General features: G+C 40.7%; 1 protein-coding gene and 1 non-coding gene across 6 annotated transcripts in view; one reads left to right on the top strand and one right to left on the bottom strand.

Annotated features, from left to right (window-relative positions):
- Positions 1–15,697, top strand: part of nbeal1 (neurobeachin-like 1) — a 52,205-nt gene extending 36,508 nt beyond the window's left edge. For 3 of the 5 annotated variants that reach the window (XM_055008094.1, XM_055008095.1, XM_055008097.1), the window contains 23 exons: positions 83–232; positions 329–486; positions 726–850; positions 1,401–1,527; positions 1,617–1,765; positions 1,846–1,979; positions 2,146–2,247; positions 3,475–3,570; positions 3,686–3,810; positions 3,937–4,077; positions 4,214–4,344; positions 5,278–5,387; positions 5,617–5,734; positions 6,654–6,751; positions 7,667–7,783; positions 7,926–8,015; positions 8,177–8,286; positions 8,405–8,577; positions 8,735–8,829; positions 9,536–9,652; positions 10,839–11,000; positions 11,249–11,397; positions 11,996–15,697. In XM_055008094.1, the coding sequence (XP_054864069.1) occupies positions 83–232; positions 329–486; positions 726–850; positions 1,401–1,527; positions 1,617–1,765; positions 1,846–1,979; positions 2,146–2,247; positions 3,475–3,570; positions 3,686–3,810; positions 3,937–4,077; positions 4,214–4,344; positions 5,278–5,387; positions 5,617–5,734; positions 6,654–6,751; positions 7,667–7,783; positions 7,926–8,015; positions 8,177–8,286; positions 8,405–8,577; positions 8,735–8,829; positions 9,536–9,652; positions 10,839–11,000; positions 11,249–11,397; positions 11,996–12,293 (3,075 nt within the window). In that variant the 3' untranslated portion in view covers positions 12,294–15,697. The remainder of the gene's footprint in view (positions 1–82; positions 233–328; positions 487–725; positions 851–1,400; positions 1,528–1,616; positions 1,766–1,845; positions 1,980–2,145; positions 2,248–3,474; positions 3,571–3,685; positions 3,811–3,936; positions 4,078–4,213; positions 4,345–5,277; positions 5,388–5,616; positions 5,735–6,653; positions 6,752–7,666; positions 7,784–7,925; positions 8,016–8,176; positions 8,287–8,404; positions 8,578–8,734; positions 8,830–9,535; positions 9,653–10,838; positions 11,001–11,248; positions 11,398–11,995) is intronic. The other 2 variants (XM_055008096.1, XM_055008098.1) reach the window with 1 other exon arrangement.
- Positions 15,698–16,561: 864 nt separating this feature from the next.
- Positions 16,562–16,680, bottom strand: LOC111575607 (5S ribosomal RNA). Its single transcript, XR_002746751.2, has one exon. It is a non-coding gene; the product is annotated as a 5S ribosomal RNA (ribosomal RNA).
- Positions 16,681–25,953: the final 9,273 nt, after the last annotated feature.

Here is a 25,953-nt window from a genome sequence, read left to right on the forward strand (position 1 = left end):
GTATGAGGCATTTTCAGTTGCTAATTTTACTGTTTAGGGTCAATGGGACTTTTTGTTAATTTTCATTGTCATTTTTCTCCAGATTATTCCGTACATGAAGCAGTATGAAATCGAGATGTTCAGCCAGGGTCATGAGACAATGGCTCTGTACTGGAAAGAGTGCTATGAGGCGTTTATGGTCAGCCTGCATAAGAGAGAGAGGGAGAGGGGTGAGAGCAAGATCCGCTTCCAGGTTAGTTGGTCCAGAAGTTAATTAATAATAACTACAAAAGCCTTTATTCTGTTTTTTAGGAAGTCCGCCACTTCTCCCCTTTTTTCACATTTTTAGGAACAATTTGTGGAGCCTTTCTCACGGCGTGGCCGTCAGGAGAACCTGCGCTACAACAGCATGTTGAAGCAGCAGCACAGCCTGAACAGCGCCACTCTGAGGCAGTGGAAGGCAGCACGGCGAGGTCTGGTGTGTGAAAGAGGACCCTGGGCTGACAGGTACTGATGTTAATCCCCTTTTCTCTGCCATTCTTGTCTTTCCCACTAGAATGTCTACTGTTGTAATAAGAGTTTTAATCAAAATAAACTACTATTTCAGTTCAACTTTAGTTACTAAAACAAGATGACAACGGTAGCAGCGGTAGGAAAATGTTATGTTATCAATATAGATTGAACATGTACATATAGAAATAATGGCTAGATTTGTATTGTAACTGCCTTGTGACTATTTCTAACAGGCAGCAGGATGAGATGCATTGGAGGGTGTCCAGTGCTGAGAACTTCTCCCGCATGAGGCTGAAGCTGGTCCGTAATTACAACTTTGATCCTCACAGAGAGGCCAGTGCTCTGAGAGACAACCTGGGTGAGCTTCATGCCGGTGTTCTGAAATCTCTTGTTGTGACTTTAGACAAACACCTGACAATTTTGTAGTCCCATTAAAGAAATTGAAATCGGAATATATTTTGAAAGTTTTGCACATTTGGTGGCTCTATCCGGCTTCAAAAGGAACTGCTCCATGGATGGATTTAAAGGATGGATGTGATGATGAGGGATAAGTGTGTGTGCAATATGCCATCATCCAGCCTCCTCTTGATAAACAGATTAAGAAGGGCTAAAATTAAGAATTAAGAAATTAAGTATCAGATTTGCTCCTGTTGCCCCAGAAACCACAAGAATATACACTTTACCTTGTAGCACATATTTTATTCACAAGTGAGCAAGTTTAAATCTTTAAAGCTTATGGACCAAGCTAAAAATGCAAGATGTTACGCCTTTGCCAGGTGTGTTTTTGTAGGTTGTCAGCCCTTGACAAGCGTGCTAGGAAGTTAATTTCCAGCACTGCCATGTGATATTAACTGCTGCACCGTCTCTCTCAGTTTTTAATCCCCACTTGTCTCACTTGCTTTCCTCAGGTGTCCATCAGCAGCGTGTAAACCCAGAGCCTCTGCTACTGGAAGCTGTGAAGCAAGTCAAAGTCAGCGACCTGGAAGACGACATCCTGGAGCTGCCGGAGGACGACCCTGCTGCCGCCAACAACCAGTCAGTCACCAAATACTACAACCACACAACAGAACAAAATAACCTTTTAACATTAAAGAGATGTCTCATTCTCTCTGTGTGTCCTGCAGGGTTGAAGCCGAGGAGGCAGGCCAGAAGGAGAAGCTGGTGTTGTGGGAGGATTGTGAGCTGGTGACGGTGGTGGACGTGGTGCCTGGTCGCCTGGAGCTCACCACACAACACATTTACTTCTACGACAGCAGCCAGGAGAAAGAGGAAGGTGAGGAGACAGTGACAGAGGGGATGAGGAAGCATAATTTCCTTGCTACTTACAATAACTGACTCATTTTTGTCCGTCAGGAGTGGGTCATGACTTCAAATGGCCCCTGTCTCAGATCAGAGAAGTCCACCTCAGACGATACAACCTGCGTCGCTCAGCTCTGGAGATCTTCCTCATTGACCAGACCAATTACTTCCTCAACTTCAAAAAAGAGGTGATGAGTCACAAGCATAACTTTGCTAAGAAACTGAAGAAATAGTGAGCTTAAATGTGACTACTAAAGTATCCTCTCTTGCCTCTCACCATGCTATATATTCTTATAAAATATAGAATGTAATTTCTGCTGTTGAAAACATTGTTGCTTTTTTTTTTTTTTATAGACGAGGAACAAGGTGTACAGCCGCATGTTACTGCTGCGATCCCTCAGCCTTTATGGAACCCGCTCACCTCAGGAGCTCCTCAAAGCCTCTGGGCTCACACAGGTTATTACAGATGTCAGTCTCAACACATGAAGGCTGCTTTTTATTGTTTACGGATCCTATGAGAAGACCACAATCAACACCAGTTAAAGCACTTCCCTAGCTATGTGTTGTCCTTGGTTTCCCACTTATAATTTCTTGAAAACTAGATTACAGACCTATTAATCGGTTTTAAAATGATTTATTGATTTCCTAAATCTGCTGAGGACATTAGTTTTTAGAAAATGTTACTGGACTAAGGGGATATAGTGCATTTGTTGGGGACAATTTTCAGCAGTAACAGTCAGAATTTATTTGCAGCAGCAGATGGTAAATGTGGAACCAAGTTAAAACACACTACTGTGTGTGCTAATGGTAAAGAAGGGATGTGACATCTGGTGCCACAGTGTGGCTCAATGATTTGTTTAATTTGGTAGCATATATTCATTGTTGTCTTGTTCTTTTCATTGAATTTATTGACAATGAAGAAAGCTTTAGGATGTCACCAGACTTGTGCTTTAACCCTCTGAACCGCAAACCAGCAGGTTTGAAACAAATGTAATCTTTAAAAATCACCCAAATGATACCAATTATCTGCCGGAAAATGTTAAAATAGAAAGCAACCAAACCAAAGCTTGAAATTGTAGTATTATATCAAATCATTTTATTCTACATATCTCATTCAAAAATTTGCTTGAAGTACACCATTTGCACCAGATCTGATAGTAAGAAACTGTCCAGATGAACTGGGCTGAACTGCACACAGTGTTTCCAGAAAGCAAATATGAAACAGGTATGGAAATGAAACTTTAAAACATCAGTAGTAAAAAATCTGTAGGACATATACTCACCAATTTCCCCCAGTATTAGAAACATCTGTACACACTTTATGGTATACGCTGATTCCAGGTTTTGAAGAAATTTAACTTTTACCTTTTCTATGAGTTATGGCATTATAACTTTACTGTACAAAAGACTTTAGATTTCTCTCTACTTCTAGCCATGACTGTGCTGTTTTGATAGAGGTGCAGGACTTTATATTGCCATGGAAAATGAGCCAACAGTGAGGAAAAATGTGAAAGCAGCAAAAAATCACCTAGAAACTGCTTGGGGTCCAGAGAGTTAAAATGACTTGTGGTCTCTTACTGCAGTCAGATGTTTGACTTCATGTTATCTTTGGGGAATAGGGGACTGTTTGCCAACATAATTTAGAGTGTAACGTGTTAAAATGCAGTCTGTCCTTTGTCACAGAAATGGGTGAACCGGGAGATTTCCAACTTTGACTACTTGATGCAGCTCAACACGATTGCAGGCAGAACGTACAACAACCTGGCTCAATACCCAGTAGTAAGTACATCAGTGAACACTTATTTAATTTTATACGTTAAAATATCCATCCAGACTTCCCATGATAAGTGAATATTAATCTTTGAGCTGATCTGTTGTGTGTGTGTGTGCCCAGTTTCCCTGGATTCTCGCTGACTACACCTCAGAGGAGCTGGACCTTTCTGATCCTCGAGTATTCAGGGACCTATCAAAGCCAGTGGCGGTGCTTAACGAACGCAATGCCAAGGCTGTCAGGGAGAAGTATGTTTCATTCCTATGCTGAATTATCATCTAAAATACCTAGAAATGATCATTATTGGCAGCTAAAGACAGGTGTTTTTTTTTTTCAACAATAGGCACAGTTACTCTTGTAATTTTGTCCATCAGATATGAAAGTTTCGAGGACCCAACAGGCACCATTGACAGGTTCCACTATGGCACTCACTACTCAAATGCTGCTGGCGTGATGCACTACCTGATCAGAGTGGAGCCCTTCACCTCCCTGCACATCCAACTGCAGAGTGGACGGTAAGGATCTCCCATCTCTGCACAGAAGATATGGATTTTAAGCATATAATCTGGATGTACTTGTGTCTGTTTAAAACACTGGTTGTAGATAAATCAGAAGTTTCTTTTTAAACCATGCCATCCTGCTTTGACCCAGGTTCGACTGTGCCGACCGCCAGTTCCACTCCATCCCAGCGACATGGCAGACCCTCATGGACAACCCCAATGACGTTAAGGAGCTCATCCCTGAGTTCTTCTACTTCCCAGAGTTCCTAGAGAACCAAAATGGTGAGGTTTGGCCATTCAGCGGCTCTTGCTGAGAGTGAATACATTTATTTTTAAAACTTTTTTTCAGAAATTATATCTAGATATTATTTATGTACTGCTGTCCTCGTCTATCAAATACACATTCAAAATGTGCATTTATGAGCATATGACAGACCACAGCTACATTACTTTGAATCTGCTGGGTGTCGTGGTGCAGGAACAGATAAAGACTGGGAGAAATAACAGCCATCAGCTGTAAATTCATTACTCAGGTGAAGAGAACCAGTGGAGAGCAGGGCAGATGTCTTGATGATGTATAATAATTAGCTAATGTGTTATCTCACGGTACAGTAAAGTTTGCTATCACCTACTAGGATACAGAATTAGGATTAGCTGTTTAATTGTTAATGATATCTGGCTTATCTGGCATAAATCAACTTTATATTTTCTTCATGTAACACACTGCAGGGAAAAAGTACTTTTTCATCTGAATTGTGCCTTTGGGCGCAACTGAGATGAAAATGGTGCATTGACGTTTCAGACAATCGTTTCTAAGAAACATTGACTATAAATTCTTTGAAAAATTCAGTCTGCAAGTGGCTCTTTAAGGGTTCAGCTATCAAACTGTTAAACTGGTTGTTTAATTTAAATTTAGGCGTACTTGTAGTTAACTATGTTCTGTGTAGCTGTGACCGGCAGAGAAGAAGAAAAACAAATAGTAATTAAAAATATCTACATTAATGTAGATTCAGACGATGAAGCCTGATTTTTGAATTGAATATTTTTAAAGAAAGGATTCTCAGTGACTCAGAAGCCATTGTCTTTCTAAGCTGTACGTATAAATATTTCATAAATTCATCGTTGCTTCCCTTTCTCCTCTCACCCTGTTTTTCCTCTCCATACCTTGCTTCTGTCTTTCCGTTTCCTGGTCTTTTGTTCATGCCGTCACCTCAGGCTTTGATCTGGGTCGCCTGCAGATCTCCAAGGAAAGAGTCAATGACGTTATTCTGCCCAAATGGGCCAAATCCCCCGAGGACTTCATCTACAAACACCGCAAAGCTCTGGTGAGACACAGTTTTAATTCTGCTACTGTGGTCTGCTGTCAGTCTACAGGGATTATTCCCATGAGACACACAGTGCAAGAAAGAAATTGTGCAGCATTAAACTGAGTGTTGCCCGTGATTAGAACTAATCCTAACAAAACTGCAGACCCACATTCAGATATCTACTTGTGACTACATGTGTATCTTTGGAGTGGTTGTACTATAACCTCACTGTTTGTTTCTGTAACAGGAGTCAGAGTATGTATCCGCCCACCTTCATGAGTGGATCGATCTGATCTTTGGTTACAAACAGAGGGGCCCTGCAGCGGTGGAGGCTCTCAACGTCTTCTACTACTGCACCTATGAGGGTAAACATCCGCAGCAGCCATCATGGTGTCGTGTCACATCCTGCTTTCTGAACATTAAAGGACACATCGTATTTCCTCAAATAGTCACTGGGGACTTATTTACCTCAATTGCGGAAGATAAGCAGCCTTAATTTGAAGATAGGGATTTACTTTGAGTTCCCTCTGTTCATTATTAGTCAACATATTTAAGTGTAAAGCCTTCTCTCCGTCTGTGCCTGCTGCTGCCAAGTTTCTGCATTAAGCTGTTAATACTGCAGAGAGTAGGGACTCGCTGTTGACAGGAAACCGCATGGATTTCCCAGAGCAACTTCTTTATTTAACAAGCAGAGCATCACCATATAGACAACTGCATCGACCCTCTGCACTCACTAGTCTAACATGAGGGTAAATAAAACACAACCTGAGCAGCTGAACTGTAAACATAGAACAGCTCATTATGACAGAACATGTGGGACATTTTAACTAACATTCATAAGCGCTGGAAACACGGAATTTGTCCAACGCAGGATGATACAATACAAACTGAACACCTAGAAGGCAGCTTTTTTGTTTGTGTGTGTCGGCTGCATCCTTGGCTATTGACAACCAGGTCTTATTTGAGGAAAAACGATAAGTATAGATGAATAAAAATAAAGCCCTCATTCCAGACATTCAGGCAAACTCTTGACTATTCCAAACAGAAAAATCTCTTCAAACAAGTGAGAATTGTATCTGTAAACATGTCTTGATTTGGTCTTAATCTGTGTCATAATGTGAAAAACTAAAAATGGTGGCGATTACATAGATACTTTTACTGATATTCTACATATGGATAAAGAGTCTACTTCTGGAGGCGTTTAACACAGTCAGATTATAATAATGTAGTCCAAGCTCCTGCCTTTGTAAATGTACTATATTGAATTTTGGTTTGGTGTTTCAGGGGCCGTGGACTTGGACGCCATCACCGATGAAAAGGAGCGTAAGGCTCTGGAGGGCATGATCAGCAACTTTGGTCAGACACCCTGCCAGTTACTCAAGGTATATGCATGATACTCGATGTTAAATAACCTTCTGGCTCCTAATTAGTATTTAGGTATTTTTTGCTACTGTTCCATTTTTGCTCTTTGTGGGCTCATTTCTTACTGCAGTATAAACAACCATAGCTAGAAGGGGAGAGAACTTTCTTTTATTGGGCAGTATAACTTGGTTACAATGCCATTAATTATAAAAAAACAGAAAAGTTGAAATCCTTTCATTCGCTTTGAAAAAGTTGGAATCAACGTGTATAACAGTTTTTGAAGCGCCAACACTGGGATAAAATGGTGGCTCTACATAGTATAGATATTTTCGGACTTGCATTTCTACATTTTGTTTGTTTCCATGCACGTTTACCTACACAACCTCCAGTTCAGCCCAAAAGCTACTGAATTTTTGTCATGTGACTGTTAATCACAACTGAGTCACCAACGACGCCTCAGTTGTGTCGAGGAGTGTAGATTTTTTTTGTTTTTCTTACAGGATCTGGTACAAATGGTTTATTTTTTCCAGATTTTTAAAAAAAACATGTAGAATAAAGTGATTTTCATGAAATGTCAGTTAAGCTTAGATTTGGTTAATTTTCACCCACACAATGTAGGAAAGGACCAGCAGGAAGTTGAAAATCTGTCTTTTGTCTTTACAGGTTCTTGTGCTGATACTATGTACAATTTTGATGATTTTTAAAAAAAAAAAAAAAAAAAATGTATATATATATATATATATATATATATATATATATATATGTGTATATATATATATATATATATATATATATATATATATATATATATATATATATATATATATAAAATGTCTTTCAAAGTCCCAGGTTCAGAGGTTTAATGACTGGAATCTGTGAAGTCCTGTATGTGTGCTGATGATTGAGACTTTATTCGTGTTTGTGTCTGTATTCAGGAGCCTCATCCAGTGCGTCTGTCTCAGGAGGAAGTGGAGAAGAGGAAGGCTCAGCTGGACTCGTGTCCTCTCAACATGTTTGAACACCTCAGCGATCTCAAGTCCTTCTTTGTTGAGGTTTGATCTCTCTACCTCTAGTTTACTTACCAGTAAAACTCAACAGAATTATTTTCCCCACCTGTAGAAAACTGTAAACTGAAACGCAACGCTGGTCAGCCAGTGATTTTTCATGAAATCTCTCCCTGCCCTCATGTTACAGGGCATCAGTGATAGCGTGCCGCTGATTAAAGCTGTGGTTCCAAAGAATCAGTCTCATTCCTTCATCACTCAGGGGAGTCCTGACACCATGGTGAGCCTTGGTTCCCTTTTTATATCACTCCTTTTTGATTTTTATTCTGCTAATATAACATTTTTGTCAAGGCAAAGTTTTCCCTTGTTTTTAAACAATAGTTTAAGGGAGAAAATGAATGAACAGGACACTAAACATTGAAGCTGTTGTGATGTTTCCAGGTGACGCTGAGTCAGAACTGCCTGGTCGGGACTCACGGCTGGCTGCCTTACAACAAGAACATCTCCAACTACTTCACCTTCATTAAGGATCCTACCGTGTCCAACACCAAGTGAGAACACTGCACCACAGTACATGTGAAAATGCAGCACATCCGCAATAGATTGGCTCACTGGTGTAATGATGTAATGCTGCATCTGACACCATTTTGTGCCCTAAAATGTACCTAGAACCCAGCGTTTCCTGTCAGGACCCTTCGCCCCCGGTGTGGACGTCGCAGCAGGGCTGTTTGTGGTCTCCCACGACGGGAAGCTGCTCTTCAGCGGCGGCCACTGGGACAACAGCCTTCGGGTCACGTCGCTGGTCAAGGGCAAAACTGTGGGACAGCACATCCGACACATGGGTAGGAAAAGTCTGCATCTGGACTTGCTAGATTTAGTTTCTGTAAATAAGCTCAGTGGTTGTTCTTGTCAACCTTGTATCTCTGTATCTGTATGTTAAAACTTTATTCAAAAACACAAAGTTTGTTATTAAGTGTCTTTGTCTTCATCTCTCTTTAGATATTGTGACCTGCTTGTCAACAGACCACTGTGGCATCCACCTGATCTCTGGCTCCAGAGACACAACCTGCATGGTGTGGCAGGTTCTACAGCAGGTCGGGAAAGCCGACAGTCACTAAAACAGCACGAGACAAAGAAAATACATGTTTACAATGCACTTTATTACTGCTTTTACAAAGTATGTTTTAGATTTAATCCCATTTGGATCTAAAAGTTGCACAGTAATTTGACAAAAATAAACTTCCTGTATGTTCACAGCTCACTAATTTAGGATCCTTGAATAATTCGATATTGACGTGGTAATAAGAATAATGATTTTATTTATATATCTCTTTTCGAAGTGAAGTCTTAAGTCTAAGTTTCACTGTACTTTGTAAAGCGTACATTAAAATACAGGGGATAAAGAAAAGAGAAATCCAAAAATAAAAAAGACATAACCACAATGCAAAGGATGAAAAACAAGCAGACTAACATGGGAAAACAAAGAATAATACACGAGAAGAACAATAACACTAATTAAGAGAAGGTGTTGTGACACTGATGTTGCCAGTCTAAGATCTACTAGGAGGGATTTTCACAGCTTAGGACACCAACTCTGGTCACAAGGACAAGGTGAGGAAAAGTCAGAAGGTTCCTGCTATTAGGCTCATCACAAGTTAAAAGAAGAAAACGTTTGACACAAGCTATAAAATCCTATGAATGTGAGATAGTCTAAAAAAGAAGGAATGCATTTGAAAGAAAGACACAAATCAAACGCTACTCATACGTTACATTCACTTTGCTGCTTCTTCTTCCCTGCAGGGCGGAGCTCCTGTTGGTCTTTATCCCAAACCCATTCAGGTGTTGTACGGACACACAGATGAGGTGGTCAGCGTCAGCATCAGCACAGAGCTGGATATGGCTGTTTCTGGATCCCGGGTAGGAACAAACACCACACTGCTCCTCTTAGGAAGTCACTGCTGCTTTTGTAGCTTTTGCTCCATTTCTTACCATCCTGCCCATTATTATAAATCGGGTCAATGAATATATGTTTTAACCCTCGTGTTGTCCTGCGGGTCAAAATTGATGCGGTTTAAAGTTTGATTTTCACAGTGAAACTTCTGTGATTTTTGGGAAATCTTTGAACATTTTTTGGTGGAAAAAAGAAATGCTTAAAATGTTTCTTTAAGAACATTCACATAAAAATCAACCAAAATCCAGTGAATTTCGCTGGATTTTGGTTGATTTTTATGTGAATGTTCTGAAAGAAAATATTAGAAGCTTTACTGATATGTATTGAATCACTTTAGAAATGTTTAGGATTTTTTTGGAAGATTTTTGCTCATTTTTTGAAAATATTTACAAGAATTTTCTTGCCAAATTTTGGGGATTTTTTTTTTTTTTTTAAATAAAACTTTTAAGGGAAACTTTTAAGGAATTATTGGAATTTTCTTCCTGAAGGTTTTGCAATTTTTTGCTGAATTTTTGGACTTTTTTCAGACAAGGAAACAATATTTATTGGTGCCCGTAAATAAGGACAACAGGAGGGTTAAGAAAGAGAATGGTGTCATGCTGGAGATCGGATAGTGTTATTGATAAACGATTCAAATCACATGCTGAGTTTAATGAGCTGGAAAATGGGGTTCAGACTGAAGGTCAGAGGATGTTTGTCATGCAGGTCTTTGAAGGCAGAGAGCTCCGTAGGGCTTTAAACATGGTTGTAGCTGTGGTTGTTTAGGATCTGAACTTTACTCACTGCATTTTTCTACCTGTAAAATAGTTTCAACTACAATCTAAGTGGAAACAAATGTGCACCTGAGCACTAAAAGCTTACATTAATTGTGTTATTGCTCTAGCTAGAACAATACAACACTGCTGGAATTCAGTTTTTGGTGCAGGCTGAACTTTTTTTTGCTAACAAATTGGTTCTATAAAATTTTTCCAAAAAAAAAAAAAATGAGTGATTGATTTTTCTTTGTTACTAATACATTTAAAGAGGAAACTGTACATTGTTTGGTCAACGATTTCCCGACAGAAAAATGTATAGACCAACTGTGAATTTTTTTTAATTACCACCTGAAGAATGTGTGTGTGTTATTAGCAGTGTTTCCTGTCTGTGCTGCAGGATGGGACGGTGATCATCCACACGGTGCGTCGGGGTCAGTACATGCGCTGCTTGCGGCCGCCATGCGACAGCTCCCTGCCGCTGTCCATCCTCCACCTGGCCGTGTCCTGGGAGGGTCACCTGCTGGTTCACACCTGCCTGGAGGGCAAAGCGACGCTCAAGGTGCCTGCACAGCTTTGTCGCACACAAATGCACTGCACAAAAAGAGGTAGAACTTGTGAAAGGTGGCCGAATCTCACCTTGTCGGACTGCATGTAGAAATGAAGCGGATCGGAGTCGTGTGACGAGCAAATGTCCAAGAACATTTTTTCCATGGACTGCTGCATTCTTTCAAACATTTTTTATTATTTCAGTATGTGAAATCTAAGCAGTTGCTGACTAGCTTCTTACTGGGTTTTCGTTCTTCTCAGGATAAAAATGCCCTGCACCTCTACTCTGTCAATGGGAAGCACCTCTGCAGTGAGCCTCTGAAGGAGCAGGTGACAGATATGTGTGTTTCAGGGGAGTATGTGGTCATCGGCAGCGAGCAGGGATACCTGTCCATCCGTGACCTCTACAGGTAAACTACCACACACCTTTTTTTTAAAGGTCATTGGAACTAATTTCACAACGGTCCATTTTCTTCAAGGTCTCATGTCATGCCTCGTCCCCAGAATGTTTATTTTACCTTTTAGCTCAAAATACTGCAAAGATTGTTCACTTTGTTATGTATGTAATCCATCTGGTTTCAGCCCTGCTCCAATTTGGCAGCACCTCCGTCTGAATCTGCTTTGTTCAGTTAGTAACTAAGGAAAACTCAAAGGAGGAGCTTGTCAAGGTCACAAAACTTATGTTTGTTAGAGCCTTTTGTTCAAAAAAACTTCATAGTATAGTATGTCGCTCAGAAAAACTTCATAATAAAGCCTTTCATTTAAAAAAAAAAGTCATCTTGTGACATCACAGTTCAACCCTGAACATCTCAATTAAACACAGCTTTTGTTTTCTAGAGAAAACAAACAAAGGGAGGGCTTTCAGTGAGGACATGTAAATGCAGTATGTTCAAGGTTATAAAAAGTTGGCTTTAAATAATACAATTCCTGTAACGTTATGATCAGGTGTGAATGTGTTCCAGGGATTTTAATGTGACCTGTGTAACCATCACTGTCTCTCCTGTGCAGCTTGTCTCTGTGTTCAGAGCCGATGGCCATGCGGGTGCCGGTCCGTTGTGTGTCCGTCACTAAGGAGCAGAGCCACGTCCTGGTGGGCCTGCAGGACGGGAAGCTGATCATCGTGGGCGTGGGGAAGCCGGCGGAGGTAAAGAACTCGCTGCGGAACTACATCGCTCAGAGCCTTGAGGGATCGCCGCTCATGGCCTCGCCGCTGCTGGCCCCTCTTCGGGCTCGATCACCGACCCGCCTGCTGCACCAGCGAGACCAGCTGGTGTTCAGCCCCACTTCCAGCTCCCACAAACCCTAGCGGCTCCAGATCCTCCCTCCCCTTTCGTTGCTGTAGATCCGACACAACACCCAGCTGCACATATCTCCCACGCTGCAAAGCTTTCAACACACGGTCACCTCTCCGTCTCAGGGATGGTTGTCGCCCACAGTCAATCATTTGGCTTCACTCCTCCCTCCTCAAACACACACTGACATCTGAGCCTCAGATTTAACACATTCCTTCAGCACAGAACCACAACTGTGATACGAAAACAACTCTTTGTGCTTACCTCATTCTGTTGTTTCATAATATTTGGCATGTGTGCAATATTTGACTTGATTTGGCCGTCGACGTAGGAAAACCTCCATCCGATGCTGTTTACCTGAAGTGTTATGAAGTTCTGTGTTTGTGTGTGCTCTCCAAACTGTAACAAAATATGCTGTGAAACAAACTTAACTCTAATTAACGCTTCTGCAAACTCAAGCCATATTACCAGTGTAGCTACAATCTAATAACAATCTAACACTAATAATCTCGCGCCAAGATAGACTTTAATGTTTTGATAATGTAAATATTGTGTCAGTGCAGATGTAGGACTTTGATACAGGCAGCCTCCTTCTGAACAGTTTGATCTGAATCATTGCACCTTCCTGCTTTTCATCTTTTTTTTTTTTCCTCAAATTGACTCACACAAAAGTGAATCAAGCTTTGATTTTTTTTTCCTTTATTGCCTCACAGGTCAATCAGGCTCCAATGAACAAATCAATCACTCATGAATCATATCCCTCCTCCTTTTCCCCTCCTCTCTCCTTTTGTTTCCTTTGACTTCACACTTTTCTTTCCCCCACTCTCCCCCCTTCCTTCGTCCTCCTTCCTTCCTTCCTTCCTCCCTCCCTCCCTCCCTCCCTCCTCTTCCTGCACTCTTCCCAGATGCGTTCGGGCCAGATCACACGGAAGCTGTGGGGCTCCAGCAGGAGGCTGACTCAGATCTCCTCGGGGGAGACGGTGTACAACACCCAGCACGACCACCACTGACCCGTCCCCGAGCCCTAAACCATCCCCTCCAAGCTCATCCCTCATTCCCGTCACCCAGCTCACCTCCATGTCTCTCCGCCGCCAAACAGGTCGCCTCATGTTGTCTGGTTATCCCTTCAGTTCCTCCCATCAACTTTCCTGTTCAGCAGGTGGTGGGTTTTGGCTCTGAGGTGCGAAAAAACATCACCAAAGCTGCCTGTGTGTGTTTTGCGGGGTGTGCATTCCTGCTTTGACCTGACTGTCTGGCGCTGGCGCTGTGTTTCCAAAGCAGGAGTAGCATCAGCCTCGGCCAAACCGCGCCGCTTCCCTCCTCATTTACATCACGCCACGCCTCATTTGATGGGATCGGTCGCATAACTCCATGTGTGTGTGTGTGAGTGTGCATGTGCAGCGTATTGCCATGCCCGACCCGAAAATATGGTTTAAAGTGGCCTTTTTGTCCCCCCTTAGTTTGCCTTGGGTGCAGACAGGCGGGCCTGTGCTCTGTAGGCCGAGACTTTTCATGGTTGCCTCAAAGCTGCCACCCAGCAGCCTTATGCAGTAAGACAGCTCCACCACACACAAGACCAAACTCTCTGCCTTTTCTATGCCTTTTTATATGTGTGTGTGTGTGTGTGTGTGTGTGTGTGTGTGTGTGTGTGTGTGTGTGTGTGTGTGTGTGTGTGTGTGTGTGTGTGTGTGTGTGTGTGTGTGTGTGTGTGTGTGTGTGTGTGTGTGTGTGTGTTGTCTTTTTTATGTTTGTTGTTTTTAGTTTTTGTCTTGTTTTTTGATAAATTAATGCATGTGCACAGTGACTTGGCATGGCAGTGTGGTTCATTCTGAGATTAGGTAGGAAACTGAGGATGGAGATGATTTATTTTTTTTTTACATTTGGATACAGCTGACTTGTTTTAGTTGAGAAACATCCTAAACGTAAGAGAGGATATCATCTGTCTTTAATGTTTTAATGTTAGCATATCATGTAAGATATAGTTTAATAGAGATCACTACAAGTAGAACACTACATTCTCAAAATACAAGCTTCCGTGTGAATATTTATCACAGCAGTGCAGAGAAGAAGCAACTTTAAAGTCTCTCCGTGCTCCATTGAATGTTTTTAAGTTACTTGAATCCGTGTTTATTTATGAGTAAAAGTAGCAGTTTTTTAATCAGACACCAGTGCGGCATGTTTTGAAACTCTTCTGACTGTTCAGATGCCTGAAAAAAGACGGAGAAAGAAGGAATCCTCAAGGGCTTTATGAGATGTCAGTGTTAACAGCAATACAGCTCCTTCATCGTGTGCCTGTCAGTGCTTTCTTCCTGTTTTCCCCTCAGCCAGCCCTCCATCTATCTCCAGTCTTCCTGTAGCTGAACCGGGACAGTAAATGTCCCCTAAATCCCTCCTCGTCCTCCTCCCTTAAAGCCTTTAGCTCCCATCATCCTCCTCTGTTCTTTTTACATCCCATTCTCCTCCCCGCTCTTTGTGAAGTGACTGATTTCAGAGGAGTTGTTCTTTTTTTGGGGGGCATCGAGAGCGTTTGCATGCCTTGTTTAGGTTGGAGTTGTGTTGTTCCCGTGTGTGTGTGTGTGTGTGTGTGTGTGTGTGTGTGTGTGTGTGTGTGTGTGTGTGTGTGTGTGTGTGCGTGCGTGCGTGCGTGCGTGCGTGCGTGCGTGCGTGCGTGAGTGAGTGTGTGTGTGTGAGGACATGACAGTGAAGCATGGGCTTATTTTGTATTGCCAAATATTCATCATTCATGTTGATGTCTCTGATTCTGTGATTGTTTTGGGTTCAATATTGGACACACGGTTGCTCTAACGGTTGTCTCTTTCTTTGTTTTTCCCCCCTGATTTTGTATTTTTATTTAAATGTCACACCATGGTGGAGTGCAAAGACCAATCTGTGTCCTTCTTTAAGAGATTTCTGTGAAAGGTGCATCCAGTGTTTCGTTTTTTTTCCTTCTTTGGTTCATCCACATTTGTCAGACAGACAACAGACCACAGTTTGACTTGTTCCACGACTGCAACAAACGAGTGCCTTTATCCCAGCGTGGTGTTAACGTAGAGCTAGATTCCTCTCAGCTTCCTGTCCCCGACCTTAGCGGAAATCAGCATTCCACAAGTTAAACGTCCACAGTTTTGACGGGAACCAAGAATGCGGGACTTCAAAGAAAAATCTACAAGTACTATTTTGTGTCTTAGCTACATTCTCTGTGACTGTCACCAAAATGGATGTGTGTATATCTGTGATTATTTATGAATACAGTATATAATGTACAGCATGATTTTTATTTCAGCGTCTTTGAAATGTACTTTTGCACTTTCCAGGTACTAAATTGTAACAAATAGTTTTAACTTGGCTCCCTAATCTGTACAAACTGCTTTGTATACACAAGTGGAAAATGATCATTAAAGTCTTGTCTAAATTTAAATATCAGTTTCTTATTTATCTGACCTGTAAAAATGAATGAAGAGTGGATTGTTTATAGGAAACAGAAACATACCAATATGTCATATGCAAACTTTTATTCCCACACAAGCAGATGGTTTGGGAGGACGGCAAAACACAACACTTGCTGAATGTCATGTTATCATACAATTTACCAATGTTTCCTAAACAGGGAACAGAGGTGTAGCTGTGCTCCACATTGCACGAGAGGATCACATTTTAAAGCGTAAATACCTCTGTACACCAAAAGTACTTGTTACGCAACGTGAAATTTACATGCTTTTTCTCATTGTTTTTTTGAGCCATGCTTTTATTCTGAAGGATGTGTGCACCGACACACAGAGGTGAACTAGTCTGAGTGCCAGAAAACTGTTGCTTGTCGTTTGGCGGTCTATGTTGATGAAGTTCCTAATAAAGATGCAGTGGTTATACCTAAAAAAGAAGGTTGCAAAGTAAAATACGTCCTACTGTAGGATGTCTCTCAAAAAACGGCTCTTTCCTCCCCCTGCTGCGGCTCCCTGTTACTTTGGAAAATAAATGATGAGTACTTAATGAAAATGTATTTTATTTTCTTGAGTTAGCTTTTAAAATGTAATTCTAAATTTGAAGATTATGGCGCTCTTGTAAAATCCAAATAAAACGTCTTAAATTTTTTGTTGCTCATAATACGTCACAAGCAGGAGGCGCCACCTGGTGGTCGGAGGAGGAACCAAGAAACAGTAAATGCCTCCTGCAGGAGTGGAGGCAGAATCAGTTCACTTGTTGGCTTTAAAACCCAGAGAGGTTTTAGTTGATAGCTGTGTGAATGAGCAGCAGTGTCCTGTTCAGGTTGTGAGGAGAAGTAAAAAGCTTACAGCACCTGGTATTCCCAGGCGGTCTCCCATCCAAGTACTAACCAGGCCCGACCCTGCTTAGCTTCCGAAATCAGACGAGATCGGGCGTATTCAGGTTGGTATGGCCGTAAGCGACAGTCTTAGGAGCTATGGGGCATTTTCTACACGTCCTTCATCTCCATCATGTGAGTCCTGATGTCCATGTGAACGTGACAAGAAGCTGTGAACGCACTCACACACTTTGTCCACCACGGCAGTAAAGAGCCGCCGTTCCACAACAAGGTATTGATTGTAGCTTGACCTTGAAAACGTTTGTGACACAGAAAGACGTGAGTGACAATAAATGAGCTCATATGACATCATGGACAACAGAGTCAGACAGACAGGCTCGTGAAAAGGACGTGTTCAGTTAATTTAAGTGTTTATTTCAGGTTGTAGAAGCTCTACAAGGTAGAAAACATAACAGCACGTCTTGTTACAGCATCTATAAAGGTGTGGTTTGTTCGTGACACTGTCGCTTACGTTATCACCTTCGACACTTTATTCAAAACATGCTTCATTACAGGAGGCTTCAATGACACTCACAGCTCGAGTACGACACCTAGTGGTCAATAAAATGAAGTGCAGTCGAGACAAAAATCTTTTCATGGATTTTGGCAAAGTATGTCTCGGGTGTCACTGGTAAAGAGGGTGTGCTTGTGGAACTGGTCATGAGTTTTTATTCAGAAATAACAGTTTATCCACAGTTTTCAGATTCAAGCGGTTTCTTCGTTTAGAGACTATTTCCCCAGCCTTGGAAAAAACCCGTTCACACAGCACAGATGAGGCTGAGGTACACATGAAATGTCTGGCTACATCATACAGGTTTGGGTAAACAGTTTTGTGGGTGGTCCAGTATGTCAGCACTATCCCTTGTAAGAAAGACAGTTCAGAGATAAGTTGTGTGCTTCTCATCCAGGAGGCTGATGGTTTAAATCCAACTGAAGACTCTTTTTGTACCGTGGCTTATTGAGAACCTGTTGGTACCATCATTAGAACAAAGTCAAGGGACGAGCTTGTAGGAGAGGAGGTGTAGCGGTAAGATTTCTGCCTCTCATGTTGAAGGTCTCGGGTTCAAATCCCCATCCTGACCTTTTATTTGTCCTTTGGTTGCTCGAATAGTAATTGATACCATCATTTAAGCTGATTTACGGCAACACCTTGCAAGACAGGTGGCGTAGAGGTAAGATTTCTGCCTCTCATGTTGAAGGTTACCTCTCTGGGTTTTGAAAATCCAACAAGTGAACTGATTCTGCCTCCACGTTTTCTGTTTGTCGGTTCCTCCTCCGACCAGCAGGCGGCGCCTCCTGCTTTGGATTGAGGCTGTTTGTGAGGAAGTTGAGGTGGATCAGCTTCAGCTGACGCGTGTTCGTTGTTGTTCCTGTTGTGGTTGTACAGTAACTCCAGATACAAGATGCAGGACAGTGAATCCAGGTGAGCTCAGTCCATTCACTTTGATTTATTTAGAGCAAATTCACAGCATTTGTCACCTCACAGCGCAGAGCATAGTAAGGTACAGACCTGATGAATTACAAACAGAGGACAGAGAAGAAAACAATCCAGAGTTGCCTTCGGACTCCCAATGAGCTCCAGTGAATCAGTGAATGAACGAACTGGCAGATAGTTTGAAAGCATCAAATGTGACAATAATCACAGAGACACAGCAGCTGAGTGATTTCTGGTGGTTTATTCAACCAAATACAAACTAAAGTAGGTTTATTCTGTGTTGTCTCTGCACTCCTTCATGCTGGAGTTGACATCAAATAATGATTCGAGACTTTCAAAGCTTCAAGTTTTAATCTGAGGCTTCAACAGATGCTGCTGCTGCTGGTTTTAAAGTGAATTAGTTGAAGATTCTCTCCGAGTGACTTTTTGTTGTGATGTTTGCTGCTGCGTCATTTTAAAAGCAGATGATCCATGTAGACCACATATTTAGTCCCGGTATCATCAGGAACGTTCCAATACTGGAGACAAAGTGTCCCGTTTTAGAAATGAAGAGCAAACGATGATATTAGAGAAACACAAAGATGATAAACTCCTAAGACAGACTGACAGTAACACAGCTGCAGCAGCCGAAGGAGGGAAAGCTGCAAAAACTGCAGACTGTGTGAAAGTTAACAGGATAAACAATATTACTACCAAATTATCAGCTCACAAGTAGATCAGACTCTAATTCCAACTGGATGCTGTGTTCAATGAACATGTTGCTCGCTGTGTTTGCATTCAATGAGTCGTTACTGGTTTATTTTGAACATTGCTGCTTTGTTTGCTGGTGTTTTTAGACTTTGAGGAAGTTAGGTAAAGTTTATCCCATGAGTTATTGAGGCCGGAAGTCCGAATCTGTGAATATCTTGCCAACTTTACCTAACTGAGGAAGTTAGGTAAAGTTAGTTAGGTAAAGTTGGCAAGATATTCACAGATTCGGACTTCCGGCATCAATAACTCATGGGATATACGTTGTAAAAACATAAACAATACCTCTTTCAAATCGTTGTAAGCTAGACAATGTACTACAAGGCCAGTTTTATCAAAAGTCGCTGTATTTCAAGCTGCAGAAATAACATTGATGTCTATGAGCTGTGCGACGAGTGAACAGGGACCGTCTGCAAATAGCAAAACCGCTGCAACAGCGAAGAGAGGCACTACACAAATATTCAATAACTTAACTTTTATACACTGTAGCGTCACCAAATTTACTGCAGCCATCAATTGTCTCCTGCTGGTCATACTACAACTCTTGGTTTGATGCTAAATACAAAATCTGAATTTTTAGGAATTTTTATTATTGTCTTATTATTTTATTAGTCATAAAATTCAATAACTTCACTCTTATACACTGTAGTGTCACCAAATTTACTGCAGCCATCAATTGTCTCCTGCTGGTCATACTACAACTCTTGGTTTGATGCTAAATACAAAATCTGAATTTTAAGGAATTTTCATTATTGTCTTATTATTTTATTAGGCATAAAATTCAATAACTTCACTCTTATGAATTGTATTATCACCAAAATCACTGGAGCCTTCAATTATCTCCTGCTGGTCATACTACAACTCTTGGTTTGACACTAAATACAAAAATCTGAATTTTGAGCAATTTTTATTATTTAATTATTATTTTATTCGTCATAAAATTCAGTAACTTCACTCTTATGTACTGTAGTGTCATCAAATTCACTGGAGCCATCAGTTGGCTCCTGATTGTCATACTACAAGTCTTGGTTTGGTAATAAATCAAAAATCTGAATTTTAAGGAATTAATAATAACCAAACCAAGACTTGTAGTATGACAATCAGGAGCCAACTGATGGCTCCAGTGAATTTGATGACACTACAGTACATAAGAGTGAAGTTATTGAATTGAATTACTAATAAAATAATAATAAAAGTCATTAAAATTATGAAAGAATGTTTTTATATCAAACCAAGAGTTGTAGTATGAGCAGTAGGAGTCAATTGATGGCTCCACTGATTTTGGTGACAATACAATGTATAAGAGTGAAGTTATTGAATTTTATTACCAATAAAAATTCCTTAAAATTCTGATTTTGTATTTAGCATCAAACCAAGGGTTGTACTATGACAGTCAGGAGACAACTAATGGCATCAGCGAGTTTGGTGACACTACAGTACATAAGAGTGTAGTTAATGAATTTTATTACGAATAAAAATTATTTAACATTCAACTTTTGTACTTAATATCACACCAAGAGTTGTAGTATGATCAGCAGGAGATAACTGAAGGCTCCAGTGATTTAGGTGACACTAAAGTAAACAAGAGTGAAGTTATTGAATTTTATGCCTAATAAAATAATAATAAAATAATAAAAATTCCTTAAAATTCAGATTTTTTTATTTAGCATCAAACCAAGAGTTGTAGTATGACCTGCAGGAGATAATTGAAGGCTCCAGTGATTTTGGTGATACAACAATTCATAAGAGTGAAGTTATTGAATTTTATGCCTAATAAAATAATAAGACAATAATAAAAATTCCTTAAAATTCAGATTTTTTTATTTAGCATCAAACCAAGAGTTGTAGTATGACCAGCAGGAGACAATTGATGGCTGCAGTAAATTTGGTGACACTACAATTCATAAGAGTGAAGTTACTGAATTTTATGACTAATAAAATAATAATTAAATAATAAAAATTGCTCAAAATTAAGATTTTTGTATTTAGTGTCAAACCAAGAGTTGTAGTATGACCAGCAGGAGATAATTGAAGGCTCCAGTGATTTTGGTGATACTACAATTCATAAGAGTGAAGTTATTGAATTTTATGCCTAATAAAATAATAAGACAATAATGAAAATTCCTTAAAATTCTGATTTTGTCTTTAGCATCAAACCAAGAGTTGTAGTATCATCAGCAGGAGACAATTGATGGCTGCAGTAAATTTGGTGACACTACAGTATATAAGAGTGAAGTTATTTAATTTTATGACTAATAAAATAATAAGACAATAATAAAAATTCCTTAAAATTCAGATTTTGTATTTAGCATCAAACCAAGAGTTGTAGTATGACCAGCAAGACACAATTGATGGCTCCCATGATTTTGGTGACTCTACAGTATATAAGAGTGACGTTATTGAATTTTATGACTTCTAAAATAATAATTAAATAATGAAAATTCCTTAACATTCAGATTTTGTATTTAGTATCAAACCAAGACTTGTAGTATGACCAGCAAGACACAATTGATGGCTGCAGTAAATTTGGTGACGCTACAGTGTATAAAAGTTAAGTTATTGAATATTTGTGTAGTGCCTCTCTTCGCTGCTGCAGCGGTTTTGCTATTTGCAGACGGTCCCTGTTCACTCGTCGCACAGCTCATAGACATCAATGTTATTTCTGCAGCTTGAAAGACAGCGACTTTTGATAAAACTGGCCTTGTAGCACATTGTCTAGCTTACAACGATTTGAAAGAGGCATTGTTTATGTTTTTACAACGTATATCCCATGAGTTATTGAGGCCGGAAGTCCGAATCTGTGAATATCTTGCCAACTTTACCTAACTACAGTTCGATGGATGCTTCCTGGCAAACCGGCTTGGTAGCATTTGAAACAGAGTCAGTGGTATTAAATAAAACTCGAGGGTTGTGGCGGTTTGACTCAATGACTCCAGCTAAGTGAGCCCTTTTGGCTTCCTTAACCACAGTCTGATAGTCTCTCCAGCGGTCTTTTAAAATTAAAAACGACACTTGCAGCTTGTCCTTCTTCCAGCTGCGCTCAGCTCTACCACACTCCCTCCTCACTGCTCCAGTTGCGTCGTTGAACCAGGGCTCCAGTTTTGCTCTACGATGTGCAGTCTTTAAAGGAGCCACGGAGTTCAGAACACCTTGACAGAATAGAATGGAACCATGAGCTGAGTTCCTCTGTACTCATAGAGGATAAACTAGAGGGGACGCAGAGCTGATTAAAAGCAGCGGAGAAGCGACCGGCAGAGAGAGAGTTAAAAACCCGACAGTACCGAGCAGGAGCGCTGGATTTAAGACCAGCACACGGAAAGCTGACATTAAAAATCACAGGCTTATGATCAGAGAATACGTTATCACCGATCTCAATATTCGACACAGACAATCCATAAGACAGAATCAGGTCTAACGTGTGTCCGTGTTCATGTGTGGGACCCGACACACACTGAACCACATTAAAAGAGGCAATAAGACTTAGAAAGTCCTTCACCAGCCGCTTATCGGGACAGCACACACGAATATTAAAATGCACAATATTTCTCCTGTCTGGATTAAATTTCAGAAATACAGTTTAGATTTACTAAATATTCCAGGAATTCTTGCTCTCAGTTTGACCATAGAAATGAACTTGTTGTTGAGGCAGTTTGTGTTTGAGTTTTTCTGCCTCGAGCTTCATCACCAGTGATGTTCAGGACTCATTCTTGTATTTTACACTCTCTGATGTTTTCTTTTCTTCATGTCTAGTGTGTGAATCATTTCTGGTTTGTCTCTTCAGTGTCTCATGTGGCCCTGCAGCTTCTCCTCCTCCACCTCCTCCTGAAGCCTTCATCTTCTTCATCATCAGCTGCTCAGTGACTCTGTTGGACGTCTCACCGTGTGGCAGCAGCTCAGGTCAGTGGTGAAGATCCTCTTTATCAGCTCCACACCCACAGACGTAGTGAACGCAGCGTCTGTTGTTGTGCTAATAAGAAGCTGCGGCTGAGCAGCAGCAGCTCTGTTCACTCCAACCTCAGTCACACATGGAGTCAGAGCAACACTCTGTCAGAGCTGATTCCTCAATGTTAGATCTGATTAATCTCTCTCTAGTAACAGGTTATGTACCACAGGCTTTTAAGGTTGCTGTAATCAAACCTTTACTTAAAAAGCCCACTCTAGATCCAGATGTTTTAGCCAACTATAGACCAATTTCCAACCTCCCATTTCTCTCCAAAATTCTGGAAAGAACAGTTGCAAATCAATTATGTGAACATTTACAAAGGAATAGCTTGTTTGAAGAGTTTCAGTCAGGCTTCAGAGTACATCATAGCACAGAAACAGCTCTGGTGAAAGTTACTAATGACCTTCTCATAGCGTCAGATAATGGACTGGTCTCTATACTTATTTTATTGGACCTTAGTGCAGCATTCGATACAATCGACCACAAACTTTTATTACAGCGACTAGAACATTCTATTGGCATTAAAGGGACAGCACTGGACTGGTTTAAATCCTACTTATCAGACAGGTTCCAGTTTGTGCATGTCAACAATGACTCTTCTGAGCATACTAGGGTTAATCATGGAGTTCCTCAGGGTTCTGTCTTAGGACCAATACTGTTCACATTATACATGCTTCCCTTAGGCAACATTATTAGGAAGCACTGTATTAATTTCCATTGTTATGCTGACGACACTCAATTGTATTTATCTATGAAGCCAAATGAAACTAATCAGCTAGCTAGACTGCAAGATTGTCTTAAGGACATAAAGACCTGGATGACCTATAATTTCTTACTACTAAATTCAGACAAGACTGAAGTCATTGTATTTGGCCCCAAACATCTTAGAGAATTGCTTTCAAAGCATATAGCTACTCTGGATGGCATTACATTGGCCTCCAGTACTACTGTGAGGAACCTCGGTGTTATCTTTGACCAGGACATGTCCTTTAACTCGCACATAAAACAAATCTGTAGGACTTCCTTTTTCCACCTGAGAAATATTGTGAAAATCAGGAACATCCTGTCTCAGAGTGATGCAGAAAAACTAGTCCATGCATTTGTTACTTCTAGGCTTGACTACTGTAAATTCCTTATTATCAGGTTGTCCCAATAGCTCTCTGAAACATCTACAGCTGATCCATAATGCTGCAGCCAGAGTACTGACAGGAGTTAGCAAGAGCCACTGTCGCCTTTTGGCTTGCTCTGGGGGTCAGGCATATGGGTTCTGTAAAGCGTCTCGAGACAATTTGACTGTAATTGGCGCTATATAAATAAAATTGAATTGAAAATTGAATTGAACTGAGAGCTCTCAGCAGTTTTCTACCCATTTAAGAACAGGACAAACCGAACAATGTGTTGTATCAATTTGTCCACGATTTCCTCTCATGTGTCCATTTTAAGGAGTTTGCAGTCAACCAAGGCCGACTCAGAATCACTCCCACCGGGAAGATCTGTGAAGGAAGGTCCACCCGGCTGGTCCAGAAGCTCCGGTCCAGCAGAGCAGCGTCAGGATGGAGACGTAACCGGGTGAGTTAACTGGAGAGGCGACACATTCACATAGAAAATCCAACAATTCCTTCTGTTTTTACAGTTTGTGACTCTGGTAAACGGTGTCATTTTTCAAAGCTGGTGGGTTTTGGGCTTCACAGATTGAACCTAAATGCTTTTCTTAAACAAACTGCTGAGCTGCTGCACAGTGAAATGTTTGAGTGGAGCTCAGGATGAAAGCATCAGAGCTGTTTTACATGTTTTTATGTTCAGCTAATATCATTTCCTCTGGACAATGTTTGTGGTGTTAGAAGTGGACGTTTGCAGGGAGTTTTCAGTTGTGATACTTAAATGCATAAATATTTGCAGTGGTGGTTTCACTGCAAGCATCTACTGATGTCACCAGTGAAGTAAATAAAAACAGCATTTGTTGAACTTTACGCCTCTCAGTGTCTGCAGTTAGTTTAGCTGAATCAATGCAAAGATATTTCTATTTTTCTACATGACAGGAATGTCAGTGAAATCCAAATGCTAAGAATAAACAAGTGATCTGCCTGGTCACAGATCCCACTTTAATCCAAAATAAAGACTTTGCAAGGAAATGAACTTGAAATATGAGCCACCAGTAAAAGTTGTGATCAGACAGAAGGGCCTGTATTTTATCTTTGGAGAAGTACAGAAGTACAGAAGAACAGGACAAACCGAACAAGCTGTTGTATTGATTTGTCCACGATTTCCTCTCGTGTCCATTTTAAGGAGTTTGCAGTCAACCAAGGCCGACTCAGAATCACTCCCACCGGGAAGATCTGTGAAGGAAGGTCCACCCGGCTGGTCCAGAAGCTCCGGTCCAGCAGAGCAGCGTCAGGATGGAGACGTAACCGGGTGAGTTAACTGGAGAGGCGACACATTCACATAGAAAATCCAACAATTCCTTCTGTTTTACAGTTTGTGACTCTGGTAAACGGTGTCATTTTTCAAAGCTGGTGGGTTTTGGGCTTCACAGATTGAACCTAAATGCTTTTCTTAAACAAACTGCTGAGCTGCTGCACAGTGAAATGTTTGAGTGGAGCTCAGGATGAAAGCATCAGAGCTGTTTTACATGTTTTTATGTTCAGCTAATATCATTTCCTCTGGACAATGTTTGTGGTGTTAGAAGTGGACGTTTGTAGGGAGTTTTCAGTTGTGATACTTAAATGCATAAATATTTGCAGTGGTGGTTTCACTGCAAGCATCTACTGATGTCACCAGTGAAGTAAATAAAAACAGCATTTGTTGAACTTTACGCCTCTCAGTGTCTGCAGTTAGTTTAGCTGAATCAATGCAAAGATATTTCTATTTTGAAGATGTTTTGTCAGAGCTAAGAAAGAAGTAAGAGATCCTGCAGGTGATTGTTGAGTGCTGTTGAGGAATTAGAATGTAGAGGAATAGCAAAGAGATTTTGAAGATATTTAAGCCATAAGTTGTATTTTATTTGTTTGCTGTTCTCTCCCATTTGTAGTGAAGAGAAGTGATTTGACATGAAGAATGTGATTTGTGTGGCTTTGAAATTGTGTTAAAATGTAAAAATGAGTGATGAGGAGAAGAGTGTGACTTTTTAGTATTGTGTTTTTTAGCGTGTTCTTTAAAAGTTGTAGGTAGATTATCTTCTTTTTTTGATTTTGTGGATTGTTTATTTTTTTTTCTTTCAGTGTTGATGTCACC

The sequence above is a fragment of the Amphiprion ocellaris genome, chromosome 24 (assembly GCF_022539595.1).
Source record: "Amphiprion ocellaris isolate individual 3 ecotype Okinawa chromosome 24, ASM2253959v1, whole genome shotgun sequence".
Classification (NCBI taxonomy): domain Eukaryota; kingdom Metazoa; phylum Chordata; class Actinopteri; family Pomacentridae; genus Amphiprion; species Amphiprion ocellaris.